The 15,948-nt window shown below is 42.5% G+C and overlaps 1 protein-coding gene across 1 annotated transcript in view; it reads right to left on the bottom strand.

Moving 5' to 3' along the window:
- Positions 1 to 15,948, bottom strand: part of ITPKA (inositol-trisphosphate 3-kinase A) — a 154,025-nt gene that overhangs the window by 31,069 nt on the left and 107,008 nt on the right. Inside the window, exon 4 of the mRNA XM_030214389.1 lies at positions 12,770 to 12,974. Coding sequence (XP_030070249.1) covers positions 12,770 to 12,974 — 205 coding nt within the window. The remainder of the gene's footprint in view (positions 1 to 12,769; positions 12,975 to 15,948) is intronic.

A 15,948-nucleotide genomic window follows, 5' to 3' on the forward strand; every position in this document is an offset into this window, starting at 1 on the left:
CACATGTAAACAACAATTATATTCAGAATACAACCGTGGAAACATTAATGGCAGGAACTCATTACATTGCTAGCGCCCGTCTCATTGCGTTAAAAAACGGGCCTTTTTTACTAGTAGTCTATAAAGGAAAGAAGGTACTTAATTTCCTTTGTAGAACAGGCTCCTACCACACATCCTCCAGCTGCCTAATTGTAGATGCCTAGTTACAGAATTGCCCCCCTAGATGTCAGACACTGTGGTGATAACACAGTAGGAAAACAGAGTGGAACTGTGAAAAATGACCAGTGAAAATATTGAAGTCATAAAGAATTCTCAAGTCTAGACTATGAACATCTTCTGCTAAGATATCTGCATGTACACATCCTGGCATAGCTGGTTTTCCTCTCTCATGGATTATCACACTAATATAGAACCAGGTGAGACCATGAGGAGAGAGGGTAATTTGGAGAAAATATGGGTGAAGAAGGAAGCAGAAAAGACTTCATCACAACCCCGAACACTGCTTTCATTTTCAAATATTATTTATAGTAGAAGGGAATGCTGCAGACACCCTGAAACTCTTAGGCGTAACAATAGATCATAATCTAAATCTAGATAACCATGTGAAAAGTGTTATAAAGAAAATGTTCTATGCAATGTGGAGGCTTAGAAGAGTGAAACCTTTCTTCTCAAGGGAGATATTCCGCAACCTAGTGCAATCAATGGTACTGAGTCATCTGGATTACTGTAATTCATTATATGTGGGATGCAAGTCTCAAACCATCAAGAAACTCCAGATTGCCCAGAACACTGCAGCCAGACTGATTTTTGGAAAGGCAAAATATGAAAGTGCTGGACCCCTCAGAGAAAAATTGCATTGGCTTCCACTGAAAGATCGAATTGCATTCAAGATATGCATCCTAGCTCATAAAATTATTTATGGAGATGCCCCTTCCTACATGTCGGACCTGATAGATCTGCCAGAGAGAAATAACAAAAGTTCATCACGCACTTTCTTAAACCTCCATTATCCCAACTGCAGAGGACTTAAATACAAATCAATACATGCATCTAGCTTCTCATTCATCTGCACACAACTATGGAATGAATTGCCGACCACCTTGAGAACAACACATGACCTGATGACCTTCCGGAAGTTACTAAATACTTACTTGTTCAAGAAGACGTAAAAAAAAGATCCCCCATAAGAAACTGACACCTAAACTTCACCAGATACATTTATAATGGACCTTTTCTAACTTGTTTACTTTAATTTACACCCTAATTACTGAATATTGTATCTTGTCCTGATATCATTATGTTATGTTTTATCTATTTTCCACTTCTTATTATACATAATTTTCGAATGCACCTCATCTGCAACAATGTTGAAATTCTTACCCTGTTAATATGGTTGCCATGATATATTTTTGCACCTTATCTGTTATCTATATTTTTATTTTCTTATTCCATCAATGTGATTGTTGTTGTATTATATTGTAAGCCACATTGAGCCTGCAAATAGGTGGGAAAATATGGGATATAAATGCAGCAAACAAAAATTAAAACAAAATTATTATTTGTAAAATGTAGAAATGAAAAGAAAATCTGCACAGATTGTACTATTTTGCTCCTTACTTTAGTAGAAGTTTCAAACAGCCTGGTTTATTTTGTGGCACATTTTATTTTTTGGCTTGGGGGTTTTTTTAAGCTGCTTTGGGAAGAACAGTCAAACTGCCCATAATGGTGCAAACTTCAGGGGTACTTTCAACCCACCAGGTTGGCATCAATTTCAAAACATATTATATATAGGTTGTTTTGCTTTAATTATTACCTTGAGGAAACAGTACCTGGCAAGTACATTTTTCCAGAACAAACAAACAAACAGCATTTATAGTTTTGCATTGGTTTTTGGCATTCTTAGAACATGCATGATTGTATCCCTCAGTTCCCCAGGATGGGAAATCTAACCCCAGACCAGCTAGCAACCTGGAAAGGGAAAGCAGCAGAGGGACTGCTCAAGTCACACTCCTAGGCATCTGGGTCTGGGATTGGCTGGGGCTCAAATGAAAGGGGTTGCCAGGAGGCAGATAGTTGCTGATCTGTCTGTATGCTACGGAGTCTTGTGTATGTTATATAAAATTGCTCGCTCAGTGCAGTTCCAGTTTGCTTCTAGTTCCTGTTTCCAAGCTTCCGACCTGCTTGCTGACTCTGGTTCCAGGCCTGCAGTCCTGGTTTGCTTCCAGTTCCAGCCTCAGCTGTGGGACCTGCCTCACTGCCAACTCCATCTTCAGTTCCTGTTCCAGCTTTTGTTATTGGCAAGTTCCAGATTCAGGCTTCTGTTTACCCGAGTGCTGCTCCTGACATATGGGTGGTTTCCAGCTGGTACAGAGACATCCTGTGCCGCCTGGGTCAGCTTGAGTGCCCATGCCTGGGCCTCAGGCCACTGAGCCCCAACAGTACTTAAGGGGCAGTAGTAACCTAACATCCCCACACAATGGGCATAAAAGTATGATTGTTGTTCCACTGGCACTGAGGGTGAGCAGTTTTCAAAAAGTTCCTTTCTCCAAATAAAATGTTTTCTTTTTACCTTCTGAAATAGTTTTGTTCTCTCCATTTTTTTAGCCTAAGGATAAACAATCTTATAACCATCTTTGTTCTCTTTCCTGGTTCTAGGAGGGTTCCCATGATGCACTTGTTTTTGGTGACCTCCAAATGCTGTTCCTGAGTGCTGAACTTTTCATCAGAATGTATTACCACTGCTAGCAACTGTTTACTAGTACTTCTGTTTCTAAACATGGCATTTCACAATCAGTTTACCAAAAATAATGGACCCGATATTCAAAACAATTAAACATTTCCACAAATGTAAGGAAGGTTCCATACTTAGTAAAATAGAAGCTTCTCACCTCTACTATGTGGCAAAAGCTAAAAAGAAGGGGCCTGATATTCAAAATAATTTAAATGGCAAGGAGAGGATCTCTGTCCGGGGCTAACCAGGCATTGCACTTAACCGGACAGAACCACTGAAAATGCCCAGTCAGCGGCCAAGCCGAAACTATCTATTTTGTGAGCATTCAGGGGGTGAAGTTATCAATTAGCCACTTAAGTGTTGATGTTCAGCACATAACCAGCTAAGATAAGCGCATAAATAGGACAGCATATAATGCAGTCCTATCTTTATCCTACTACTACTACTTATCATTTCTATAGCGCTACCGGACGTACGCAGCGCTTCACACTTGAACATGGAGAGACAGTCCATGCTCGATAGAGCTTACAATCTAATTATGACAGACAGACAGGACAAGTAAGGGATAAGGGTTAGGACAGACAGGACATATCAGGGATAGGGGACAGTTGAAGGGTTAGGTTTAGGTTTAGGAGTTAAAAGCAGCATCGAAGAGGTGGGTTTTTAGCTTAGATTTGAAGATGGCCAGAGATGAGGCTTGGCATACCGGCTCAGGAAGTTTATTCCAGGCATACAAGTGCAGCAAGACAGAAGGAACAGAGTCTGGAGTTAGCGGTGGAGGAGAAGAGTGCAGAGCTGTAGCGAGGGGAGCTGACACCCGGGGCGGGTCGCCGCTGAGCACCCTCCCCCCGGGTGCAGCACGGCGCACCCTCCTCCTGCTGGAGTGCACCCCCCCCCCCCCGGAGCGCATACCTGCCCCCCCTGGAGGGCATACCTGCGGCGAGGGACGGGCGGGAGGGCCGATACGCCCCGACTGAATGTTGCTGGGGTGTGTCGGCTCCGCGCTGGTTCACTGCTCTCTCTGTCCCGGAACAGGAAGTAACCTGTTCCGGGGCAGAGAGGGCAGTGCACCAGCGCGGAGCCAACACCCCCCAGCGGCATGCACCCAGGGCGGACCGCCCCCCCCCCGCCCCCGCCTTCCTACGCCACTGGGTGCAGATAAGAGAGATATGCCCAGTGAGCGGAGTTCCCGGGGAGGAGTGTAGGGAGAGATGAGAGTGGAGAGGTACTGAGGAGCTGCAGAGTGAATACATTTTAAGTCAGTAAGAGGAGTTTGAACTGAACGCGGAAACGGATAGGGAGCCAATTGAGGAGAGGGCTAATATAGCATAACGACACTGGCGGAATATTAGTCGTGCAGCAGAATTTTTAACAGATTGAAGAGGAGAGAGATGGCTCAGTGGGAGAGGAGAGAGATGGCTCAGTTCTTCATAACTGGTTAAGTGCCGAATATCACACTTAGGAGCCCTTTTACCAAGCTGCAGTAAAAGGGGCCCTGCGGTGTCCTCGGCGCGTGGATTTGCTGCATGCCGAGGCTCCTTTTACCACAACAGTTTTTTTGTGAAAAAAAGGAAATGGCTGTGCCATAAGTATATACTTGCCGCGCAGCCATTTCCTGGGGGAGCCCTACCGCCTCCTATTTAGGAGGTGGTAAGGGATCCTGCGGTAAAAATGGAAAATAATTTCCGGCGCCAGAAATGGTGCATGGTGGGGGTGGCGGCACTACCGCCGGCTCTCGCAGTGAGATGGCAGTAGTGTCGAATTGGTGTGTGGCTTTGTAAAAGGGCCCCTTAAGCAGCTATGTTTTTGCCAGCTTTGTATACCCAGAAATGTAATGCCGGCTGAATATTGGGCCCAATCATTTTACTGACACAATGGCTGCTTGTGAATATAACTGATAAATTAACAATGCATTTTCAAAGCTGTAAAGTGTCATAATCTGTACAAAATACTGAAAAATAAAGTATGGCGCACAACAGAATTTTCAAATTATTTTTTACCAGATCTCTGGAGGAAATGAATCAGACTTTTACTTGAAAATGTATGAGAAAATCTGAAATAAATTTGAAAAAAAAAAACGTGTATTTAAAAAATGTGTTTCAAGATTTTAAAAAATTCTTGGCATTACAACAGGAAGTAGGAAAATAAAACAGAAGTTCACAGGGAGAACAGGAAAAGGCATTTGTGCTGCAGTTATTAGAAAACACTGGCGTAGCCATGAGTGGGCCCAGGCCCATCCACTTTGGAATCAGGCCCACCCAGGAACGGCATAGCAGTGTTGTGGCTGGCGGGAATCTCCAAGCCCCACTAGCGGAAGACTCCCACTATCGCTCCCTCCCCCGCCTTTAAATCCTTTAGTTCTTCGCCGGTAGCGAGCAGCAACACATCCCTCCCCCTGCTCATGCTGGCCTGAGGCTTACCCCTGATGCAGGGGTGGATTGATAGTGATCTGGGCCCTCGGGCAATAAGGGTCATGGGCTCCTAACCACCTATCAAAACTGATTAAATTTGATGGAAGCTAGGGGAAATTGGGCTCCCTACTGCTGTGGGCCCTTGCGCAGTGCCCTATTGTCTCAATGGTCAATTTGCCCTGTCTGACGCAACTTCCTGTTCGTGGACCAGGAAGTTACATCAAAGAAAAGGCTTGAAGCCGGTGCAAGCAAGGAGAATGAGCTGCTGATTGCTCCTGGTGAAGATTTAAAGGATTTAAAGGTGCTGGGGATTTAGAGAAATAGAATTGTGACCCCTGATCGCCTGGGGTGGGGGAGGGGGAGACGCTGGGCGGGGTGGCAGGTTTTGTTGTGCTCACCCACTTTGGACTCAGGCCTGCCCATAGTTGGATGTGGAAGGGAGGGAATTAGATTCCAGGAAAGGCAACAAGCGGTAAAGCAGCCAGGCCTCAATTCTTTTATTTTTTTTTGGGGGGGGGGGGGGACTGTGGTTGGATGGTGGGCGCTAGACACCTGTGAATATTGATGCTGCCTCCATTTCTCTGGCCCTGGCAACAAGGTATCTGTACCTTCTAAACTAGGCTGCACTGTACTTTCTTGTAAAACGTGCCTTTACTGTCTCAGGATTTGTTAACAAATATCTCTTGTGTTATATATCTTCAGTTTCCCTTTTAGACCACAGAACCTGAGGTTTCAAAGCTTGGTAGGCTACATTATCCCAGCAGGATTAAGACATGAGCAGTGAAGTCTGTCTAAATTGTCTGTTGTCCCTTTCAGAGCTACACTCTACTACTACTACTACTACTATTTAGCATTTCTATAGCGCTACAAGGCGTACGCAGCGCTGCACAAACATAGAAGAAAGACAGTCCCTGCTCAAAGAGCTTACAATCTAATAGACAAAAAAAAAAAATAAAAATAAAGTAAGCAAAATAAGCTTGAACCACTCTAACCTAGTTCTGTGATCCTGGCAAACCCTGTTCCATTTCCCTATCCATCACTCACTGTATGGAATTAAATAAAGCATTTCATCAACACTGTCTTAACAAATCATAAGTCTGAATATTTCTCCCATTGTGATCACAGGAAAAAGCTTAGAGAATCAGGCATTTAAACTACAAAGTCTTTGGGACAAGGACATTGTAATCGAGTAAATTATCTTGTACAAGCTGTGTGCACTGTTGATGCTGTACAAACATTAAATTTATTATCATTGTTATGAAAGGGTCGGTATACTTTGGAACTTGGCAGGCTGAGGCTGGCCCAGCATCTCAGAGGCAGTTCTACATGTTGCTATATGGAGGATCTTAGTATGATTCCTGGCTCAAGTCTTCCTTTCCACGGGCTAACTGGGAGTCAGGACTCTGCAGAGGTACGTTGACATGGCAGCCCATGGGTGGAAAAAGACTTATCACACAAGAAACCACAGATTGAGATCTACTGATAAATTGTTATTAAATGACCCCCGTTTTTGACATGTTAGACTAGACACACATCGCTCTAGAATAGTTCAGACTGAAGAGGCCCATCTTTGGAACACTCTCCCTTACCAGATCAGTATAAACTCAGTTTTATAGTTTAGGAAGCAATAACTTACGATGTTTTTTTTTAATTATTTGCACACCATTCAGGTCTTTATCTGCCTTCATTTACTATATTACTATGTTAATGGTCTCTATTTATTTTAATATTTATTTGTTTTGTTTTGATGTATATTGGTTTTTGTTTTATAAATTTTTTTTTTTTTAATTTTATGTATGCTGGTTTTGTACACTGCCTAGAATTTGCAGATAGTGTGGTTAAAAAATATTTTAAATATAAAGTCGCGCGGTAACAGCCCATTCACTTTGAATGGGCTGTGTCGGAATTACTGCACTGGCAGCCGCTAGTGCAGCTTTGTAAAAGGGGAGGGGGGGCGTTTAGAGCAGTGGTTCTCAACCTTGGACTGGGGGACCACCAAGGAAACAGCAGGGCAAGTGATTTCTTCTATTGTGATTTGCTCCTTTGTACCTCCTGGGGACCACCAGCCAGTCAGGTTTTTAGAATATCCCTAATGAATATGCATGAGACAGATTTGCATGCCTGTCACTTCTATTATATGTAAATCTGTCTCATGCATATTCGTTACTCTATTCTAGTGGGCTTAAATACTCTTCAATTGTCAACAAATAGTAATACATATCAAATAAACCTATTTTGATAACTCTCTAAGAAATTAAATTCCTGCTTTTATTAAATAAAAATAACCTTACATATCATATATTTACATCAATACAACTTGTATACATATTACAATTCTCCACAGTGCCTAAAAAATATAAAAAGCTAGTGAGATTGGGTTTTTCAAGATTTGCAAAGGGGAGATTTTTGGACATTGAAATTCAAGAACATTATATCATCATTTGGATAGTGGACTCGCATTAAAAGGAATTTTTGATTGCTTGTTATAAGGAGGGTTTTTTTTTTTATTATCAGTGATTCTTCAGAAAATTGGATTTAACAAGAATGGAAAGAAATTTTGGGTTAACCAGTGTTGGCTAACATCATATCAAGGGACTTCTGCAACATTTGAATCTTGCATGGGGGAGTAGAGATTCCAGCAAAGGGCGTTTAAGAGATAAGTTTTTATATATTTTAGGCACTGTGGAGAATTGTAATATGTATGTGTTGTGTTTACATAAATGTATACGATATGTATAAGATTATTATGATTTAACAAAAGCAGGAATTTAATGCATATTCATTAGGGATACACTGAAAACCCGACTGGCTGATGATCCCCCAGGACAAGTTTGAGAACCACTGGTCTAGAGGATAGTCTTTTTTTTTTTTTTATTAATATGGTACCTTTTTTGTTGGACTAATTTTTGACTAGCTTTCAAAGGCCATAACCTTCTTCTTCAGGTTGGGTATGGGCTAAACATGACAATATAAGAGGGATAACCGTGGCAGTCAGCAGCTTTATGTTTGAGAAACATTTTTTATGTTAAATCTTTTATCGACAACAAATACAGCGATCAAACAATCAAATGGAAAACAAAGAATGTCTGTCGTCCCAGTTTCTAGTTTTCTCACCATCCTCCTATCCCTATGACCCTCCTCCAACCCAGCCTCCTACCTCCTATCCTTCCTCTATCCCAACATCCCATTTCTACCCCAACCCCAAATTAAAGTACTATCCCAAAATATGGGATCAGACACATGATTATCCCCCGCACACCCCCACCTATCATAACCAGCCCAATTATCCCATATAACAGTATAATGAGCCACATATCTAGAACACACTAAAATAGGCCTATACAAGAAACAAAGTAAAAATCATACAAAAGCGTTCTGTTATGCATTGGTAAAATACACAAAATAATATTAACACAGAAAGAAAGGACCAAGCCAACACAACTGCAAACAAGAGAAAGCTAATCCTGGACTTCCTGTTGTCCACACTGAGAAGTAGACTGATAAATAACTTAACGATCTTAGGGGCCCTTTTACTAAGCAACGGTAAGGCTAACACTCGGGTACTGAACACCAACTTGGCACTATCACAGGGGTAGTGTGGGCATCCTGTGGTAGTTTCGAAGTTGGTGCACGCTGTTTCTCGTGGTAGTTTTTTCAAGTTGGCATGCGGTTTCCTGGCGGTAATCGGCAGCACAGCCACATTGGCATGTGCTGCCTGATTATCGCACGAGTAGCGTGTAAGCCCTTACTGCTAGGTCAATGGATGGAGGTAAAGGCTCAGGCAGTAAATAGTTGTGCACTACTTTTGATTTTACCGCACAGCCATTTACTGTCCCCATTAAATAAAGGCCCTTTTCCCAACCACGGTAAAACAATAGCCCAGCACGTGGCAATTTCACGTGTCCACACCACCGCAGGCCACGTTTTACCGCAGTTTAGTAAAAGGACCCCCCCTAAGTGTGTCCATCAGCTGGGACTTCTGTCGACCCAGTCTTTTAAGCTTCTTTTGTCTACCTTGTCTGAAGTATTGTTTGAAGGTCTCTATTGCTATGTTCACAATGATTTTCTTTACGTTTCTTTGCCATAGAAAACTTAATAAAGAAGAGTTTTGGAAAAAAAATAATAAAAGAAAGTTTGCCATGTAGCTGGAAATGAAGCTCATGGTCTTGGATCCCAGCCCAAAGGAGAAGGAAGAAATTGCCAGATTGAAAAAAAAAATCCTCATCGAGGAACAACCTACCGAAGGGTAGATATTCAGCCGACAACAATCAGCATTTTTTTGGCCACTGCCCAGATATTCAATGTCAGGGCACTGGCATTAAATATCCAGGCAAACGTAGCTGGCTTAACACATATGTGGTTAAAGTGCAATATTCAGCATTCAATCGCATAAGGTGAACTTATTTATGGGGTTACCGTATGCGGTTAAGAACTGATTAGCGGCATTTAATCACATAAGTGCTTACTGTCCCTGGAACACCCACAAAAGAGCCGTAGATGCTAACTAGGCACAGTCAGCAGCACTATCCAGTTAACTATCAATGAATATGCCCACTTAGTCCTGGACAAGTGATTTAAACAGCCAGGAGCCTCTCCTGACAAAAGAACACACTAAATTGGTCCGCCATAGTCTCAGTGCAGCAAAATTGACACTGGTTGCTAGCTGGAAGGAGGTGCCTAATGTTGAGCTAAGTTCTATGATCGAGAAGCTTGTCCACCCTTAGAGACGCAAATCACTTCGGTGTAGCCTCGCTTGGGTGAGTTTATACGCTGAGAACTTCCTTAATATAATAATATATTTATATATAACACTACATTTCGGAACACTCTTGGGTTAATCCTCTCACTAGTATTATCTCCATTATACCATACCCTGGTTTGTATAATTAATTATTGAGATTTTTACCAGAGGTAATCTGGGAACCCCCTTTTTTGACAGTTGAGCTAAGTTAAGCTACATATATCATATGGAAAAGCTCACAGCTGTAAGATGAAATTCCCTGGTGAAATGAAGTGTGGAGCTTTCTATGGGGGGTGTACTTTGCTCTTGAGAAGATCTATGGATTGATGTTTTGGACCAGTGACATACCAAAGGGGGGGAGTGGGAGGGGGTGGTGGGTTTGTTAATGTATTGTAAAATGGTAAAATTGAAGGTAAAGTATATACTGCCAGTGGAGGCGTGGCCTAGTGAGTCTTGACATCCAGAGATGGCTGGTTCAAATCTCACTGATGCTCCTTGTGATTTTGGGCAAGTCACTTAACCCTCCATTGCCTCAGGTACAAACATACATTGTGAGCCCTCCAGGTACAGGGTAATACCCAGTGTATCTGAATGTAACTCACCTTGAGCTACTACTGAAAAAGGTGTGAGCAAACTAAATAAATGATAAAAGTACATCTGCTATACATACTTAGGAGTAGCTGCTTATTTGGGAGCATTGTTCCATATGGTAATTCTTTTGTGAGATGTAATTATTTAACCTGTTACTGATATTATGGAAAGTTAGTAAATTTGAGATCTTTTGCCATAATTTCTTGTTATTCCTACAAGAAAGACCTTCCTTACATTAAAAAAAAAAAGAAGTGTAGCGGGATCACCAAAACAGACCCTCTATGGATACAAAGAGGAACATTTGGGTATCCTACTCTTAGACCAACCGCTTCTAGCAGTATCAGACAATGGAGGCTGGACTTGTCTGTCATTCACTACTAGGCAAGAGCCACCTCCTCCCTGCCATCAAGAGTCCACAGGCTTCTTTTCTCTGAGGGAGTTTGGGGAGCAGGAGTGACTGCAATTACCCAAAAAGGTGTACAGCATGGCCTGGTGTGCTGCATCTTGGATGATCAGATAGGTCACCAATAAAGACTGCAGTCACAAACCAGCTAGGCCTGCGACCCAGCACTGATTACTAGTGACTTACAGAATCAATTAACACATAGAGGGCAAGTCTGATGCTTGTAAATGTAGAATAACGCACAAGCTTGTGCAAAGCACTATTCTGTAGGCATGCACATAAGAGGCATAGCGCACAATTAAAATGAGGGAGTACATGTTGGAGGAACATGGGTAGGATGTGGGAATGTCATTCATCAATGCGTGCATCTTATATAATACTATCAGATGTGCATGGTGATTGACAGATCCAGGTGTGCCCACCTACACTGCCACTGACTTGGCATAAGCGGGAGCGCCTTCTTTTTGGCACACCAATTCAGGTTTGCGCTAGCATTCTGTAACAGCATCAGGATACCCTGATGCCATCATAGAATTGATGATCCCCACACTACATTGGGGTGCCAAAAAGGAGGAGCTAATTTATTTATTTACTGCCATTATGTCTTTCACACTGGTGACCCTGCTTATCTTGCTACTTGTTTGATCCCCTACTCTTCCATGAGAACCCATCATTCATCCCAGAGTGATTTTTTTTTGGCAGTTCCACTTCACCCTCTTAAAACAGGGGTGGGCAGCCACAGTCCTCAAAGGCCACAAACTAGTTGGGTTTTCAAAATTTCCACAATGAATACACATGAGATGTATCTGCATACATTGGAAGCGGTACATGCAAATATATCTCATGCATATTCGTTGTAGAAATCTTGAAAACCCGGCTGGGTTGTGACCCTTGAGGATGGTGGTTGCCCACCCATGCTCTAAAACAGCATGTATCCATCAATCTACATTACATTCCTTGCCCCATCACTTTGGAATGCCTTCCCACCTGATTTGAGGCTGGAATTGTCCCTCAGAGAATGTAAATCTGGACTGAAAACCTGGTACTATATACAGCCATTTGAGCATTTTACAGGCTAGCATTCTTGGATTGGTTGGTCAACAGTTAGTTTAGTCAATGTCTACTAACTTTGTTTGTTTTTTTTAACTATATGGCTTTTAAATCATTCTATTTTTAGCTATGTATATGTTATCTCTTAATCTGTTTATCTACTTTGCTTTGGTTTTTTTTACCAAAAGACAATTTATCAAATTTTTAAGTAAACATAAGCTTAAACCAAGGTCGAAGGCGAACAAGATCCAAGAGGGTCTGGGCTGTAAAGAGCAGTTTGTAGAGTCCAGTACCAGAGAAGCCTGGTGTATAAGGGAGAAATGACCTCAAGTGTCAGATGCCTGAGAGGATGCATCTGATCCCCAAGCGCATCCATATTGCATACCTGAGAAGACCCAGTGCTGAGCCAAAAGAGACCTGTCTCTAGGGGCATCCCTCGCCTCACGGACAATGGATATGGTTTTCTGGTGATTTCATTCTTATAACCTTCTATGAGCTACCTATTAGGGAGAATAGCAAATTCCCGTTTTGTTTTATCTCCATCCAGGAGATAACATTATGCTATTTTTGCTGCATTAGGTACGCATTTGCACCTAACACAGCTTAATAAAATGTCCCCAAATTTAAAATCCAAAATCGCTTCTTTATGTTAATATATAGTATCTCTCCTAAAGAACTGAATCCCTGGTAAAACGTGACTGCAAACTCACTTTGCCAGCCCCAAAATACATTTGTCAGCTAAACTGTAGACTTCAAAATAGCAGGGTAGCTTGTACAACAGAACAGAGGAAAGGCTACTAAAGAAAAGGCATCACAACCTTTCTACAGAATGATCTGCCCACCTTTATCCCCTCAATCCTAAAGCCCAAAGTAGCAGTTGAACTGATGGTCTCTCTCCACTGCATATACCGTGGCTTGGTCACAGCCTGCTGGGCATTCTCCTCATCTGTGGGTGCTCCAGGGTCCACTTCAATCATTTTCTTATACATGTCCTTGCGTAATTTTGGTTTTCCACGAGCCTTGGTCAGTTCCTCCTCAAGATATGTTCTGCAAGATGAACAAATTGGGGGGTTAAGCTAGAAAATATCCAATAAACAAATACTAGCAAAAATTGTCATGGATTTCCAAACCCCAGAATGGAAACCAGTCATAGATTGGTTCCATGAAAAGTAGCCTTCTGGGCACAGTCTTAAAACAGCATTTAAGAGAATCTTTACCCAATCTTTGCCAACCCCTCCCCAAGTTAGGGTTGGCATCTGAGGAGAAGGAATCAGGCAGGAACTCCAGAAGGAAATGAGGTTGAGGCATAGTTTCCCTTTTTTTTCATCCCAAGGGGAACCAGATGTTTTCAGGCTAAACCTAAAGTATATGTGAGATGTGGAGGAGCATTTTCGATATGACGTCTAAGTCCGACTTTGGACATTTTGCAAAAAAACGTCCAAAATCTTAATAGAAAAGAAGGTCATTTTCAAAAAAGAAAAGCATGTTGTTTTTTTAAATACTGTTTTGAACAAGGTTTTGTGATTTGGACGTTTTGTTTTTTGGTCCATTAAAAAAAAAAAACATCCATGTGCAAACTGCACAAAATCAAGCCATTGGAATGTAGAAGGAACCAGCATTCTTAGTAGACTAGCCACACAGACATCCCAGGAGAGCAATGGGGCACCCTTGGGGGCACTGCAATGGACTTCAAAAACATGCTCCTAAATACACATATCACCGTTACTCCCTTATGTCTGCTGAGCCCCCCCCCAAAACCCACTACCCCCAACTGTACACCACTACAGTAGCCCTTATGGGTGAAGGGGACACCTATATGTGGGTACAGTGGGTTTCTAGTGAGTTTTGGAGGGCTCACAGCTTCCGCCACAAATGTGACAGGTAGAGGGAGATAGGGATCTGAGTCCCCCAAGCCATGGTGCACTGCACTGACCACTACACTACTCCAGGGACCTGTATGCTGCTCTATTAGACCTGGCTCTAACATCTGAGGCTGTCATATTTTTATTCACATTTTATTGGGGGTGGGTCACCCTGATTCCCTCCAGTGGTCATCTAGATATTTAGGGCACCCTTTTGTGCCTTATAAAAACAGGTCTAGCTCAAAACATTTTAGTTTTAGTCCTGAACGGCTTTGTTTTGTTCCATTATGGCTGTAAAACGCCCACGACTTAGGAACGCCCAAATCCCGCCCTTAGCACCCCCTCGACATTCCCCCTCTTGTTTTGAACGCACTTCTGACGGACTTCATAGAAAAACGTCTAAAATTGGTTTTGAAAATATCAATTTCAGCCGTTTTTCTCTTTTGAAAATGAGCTCCATAGTGTGGAAAAGAAGTGGATCAAAATGTAGGAGGAAATATTAAGGTGCAGAATGGAGTCTCTTTAGGACTTCTGGCTAAAAAAGGATGAACAGGGGTGAATGACAAACATTAATCCAAAATATCAAGCCATAGAAAGCAGTCCACACTTTTGGAGAGTGTAGAGTACATTTCTGAAACAGAAATGTGTATTCCTAATTGGCAAAAGAACAATGCCATTAAAACAGTGCCATCTTTAATCAAAGAATGGCACTCCACAAGATAACTACAAGTTGCCATATGCAATGAAAGCACTGTAACTCTTTCTTTTGACAGATCACTACTACTATAACCTTTTATTTCTATAGTGCTACTAGATGTAAGCAGTGCTGTACACATTATATTCAGATACCTTCTCTGTTCCTAGTGGACTCACAACCAAAGGTGTGTGTGTGTGGGGGGGGGGGGGGGGGTTCTGTACCTTGGGCAATGGAGGGTTAAGTGACTTGCCCAGGGTCACAAGGAGTTACAGCAGGATTGAACCCAGCTCCCCAAGATTTCAGCCCAGTGCACTAACCATTAAGCTACTCCTCCACTCTTCACAGGAACCACTGGAGATATATCTTGCAATGAGCACTGTGCCTGGCAACTACAAACATGTGTTTTTGGGACATGCCCTAACTCAAATCTTTGCCTTCTCCTTTCTTGGCTAGCATGAAGCTACATGTGGAGGATCATTTCTCATCCAGTCTGCCACACATTAGAAGGTTCCTTAATAATGCTCACTGCCTCTGATTGCCAAGGGTTTGCTTTGACACAAAGTGCTATTTAATTTAGTTGTAAATCTGTACAGCAGGATTAGCAGTTTAGAAATCACAGACAGGCAATGCACATTAGAGCTCCTCTTAGTAAGTTCTATGAAATGACTCTGGAGTTTTGTTCCGTTTCAGCAGTTGGAGGTAGGGCTGGCTTTGGGTTAGGGAGAGCAGGGCAGTGCATGAACCAGGAGCGCTACCTAGGCCCCCTACAATCCAATCCATCCTAAGTGTTCACAGACCAGGAGCACTGCATGATCTCCTGTCCAGCCACCCTGCCCTCTCTCAACACAAGGACAGCACTGGCATACCTCATCGCTCTGGGAGGAGAGGTCAGAGAACTGTCATTAATACCCCTGCCGAAGACGCCAAGTTCTTTTTGTAGTACTTTATATATATTCCAGTATCCCATTTTACTATTTCTGAGGCCACAGTCATCTTCTGTGAGGATGAGTGGCTTTACTTACTCTCAGTATGAGCTGTTCCAAGACAGGCCAGACCAGAAACCCTCAGTTGTTTGTTTGCTGTCCTCGTAATGATGCATAGAGCAAGTTATTCAAGGAGCGTACCACAGCTAAGACAGAACATGCAGAGCCAGCTTCTTTCATGCCAAGGCAGTCACTTCAACTTCAAAACTACAGCCGGACTTTTCAACTCTTTGTAATGTGACTTGAATACAAAGAGGCAGTCACTTTGACTTCCAAACTTAATGTAATCCCCCATTATAATGGGAATTACTAAAGTGTTGAGAGATCCCTCCCTAGAGTCACTGGGGGGAGGGAACTGGTTGGTAATGGACAGTCTGAAGCCCAAGTCTTTGGTTGCCTCTACCACTGCCGGGACCCTTGTGGAGAGGTGGGTGGAAGTTTCTGCCAATAAAGCATTAACCTTGAATCGGAGGAGTGCT

The sequence above is a fragment of the Microcaecilia unicolor genome, chromosome 9 (genome assembly GCF_901765095.1).
Source record: "Microcaecilia unicolor chromosome 9, aMicUni1.1, whole genome shotgun sequence".
NCBI classification, from domain to species: domain Eukaryota; kingdom Metazoa; phylum Chordata; class Amphibia; order Gymnophiona; family Siphonopidae; genus Microcaecilia; species Microcaecilia unicolor.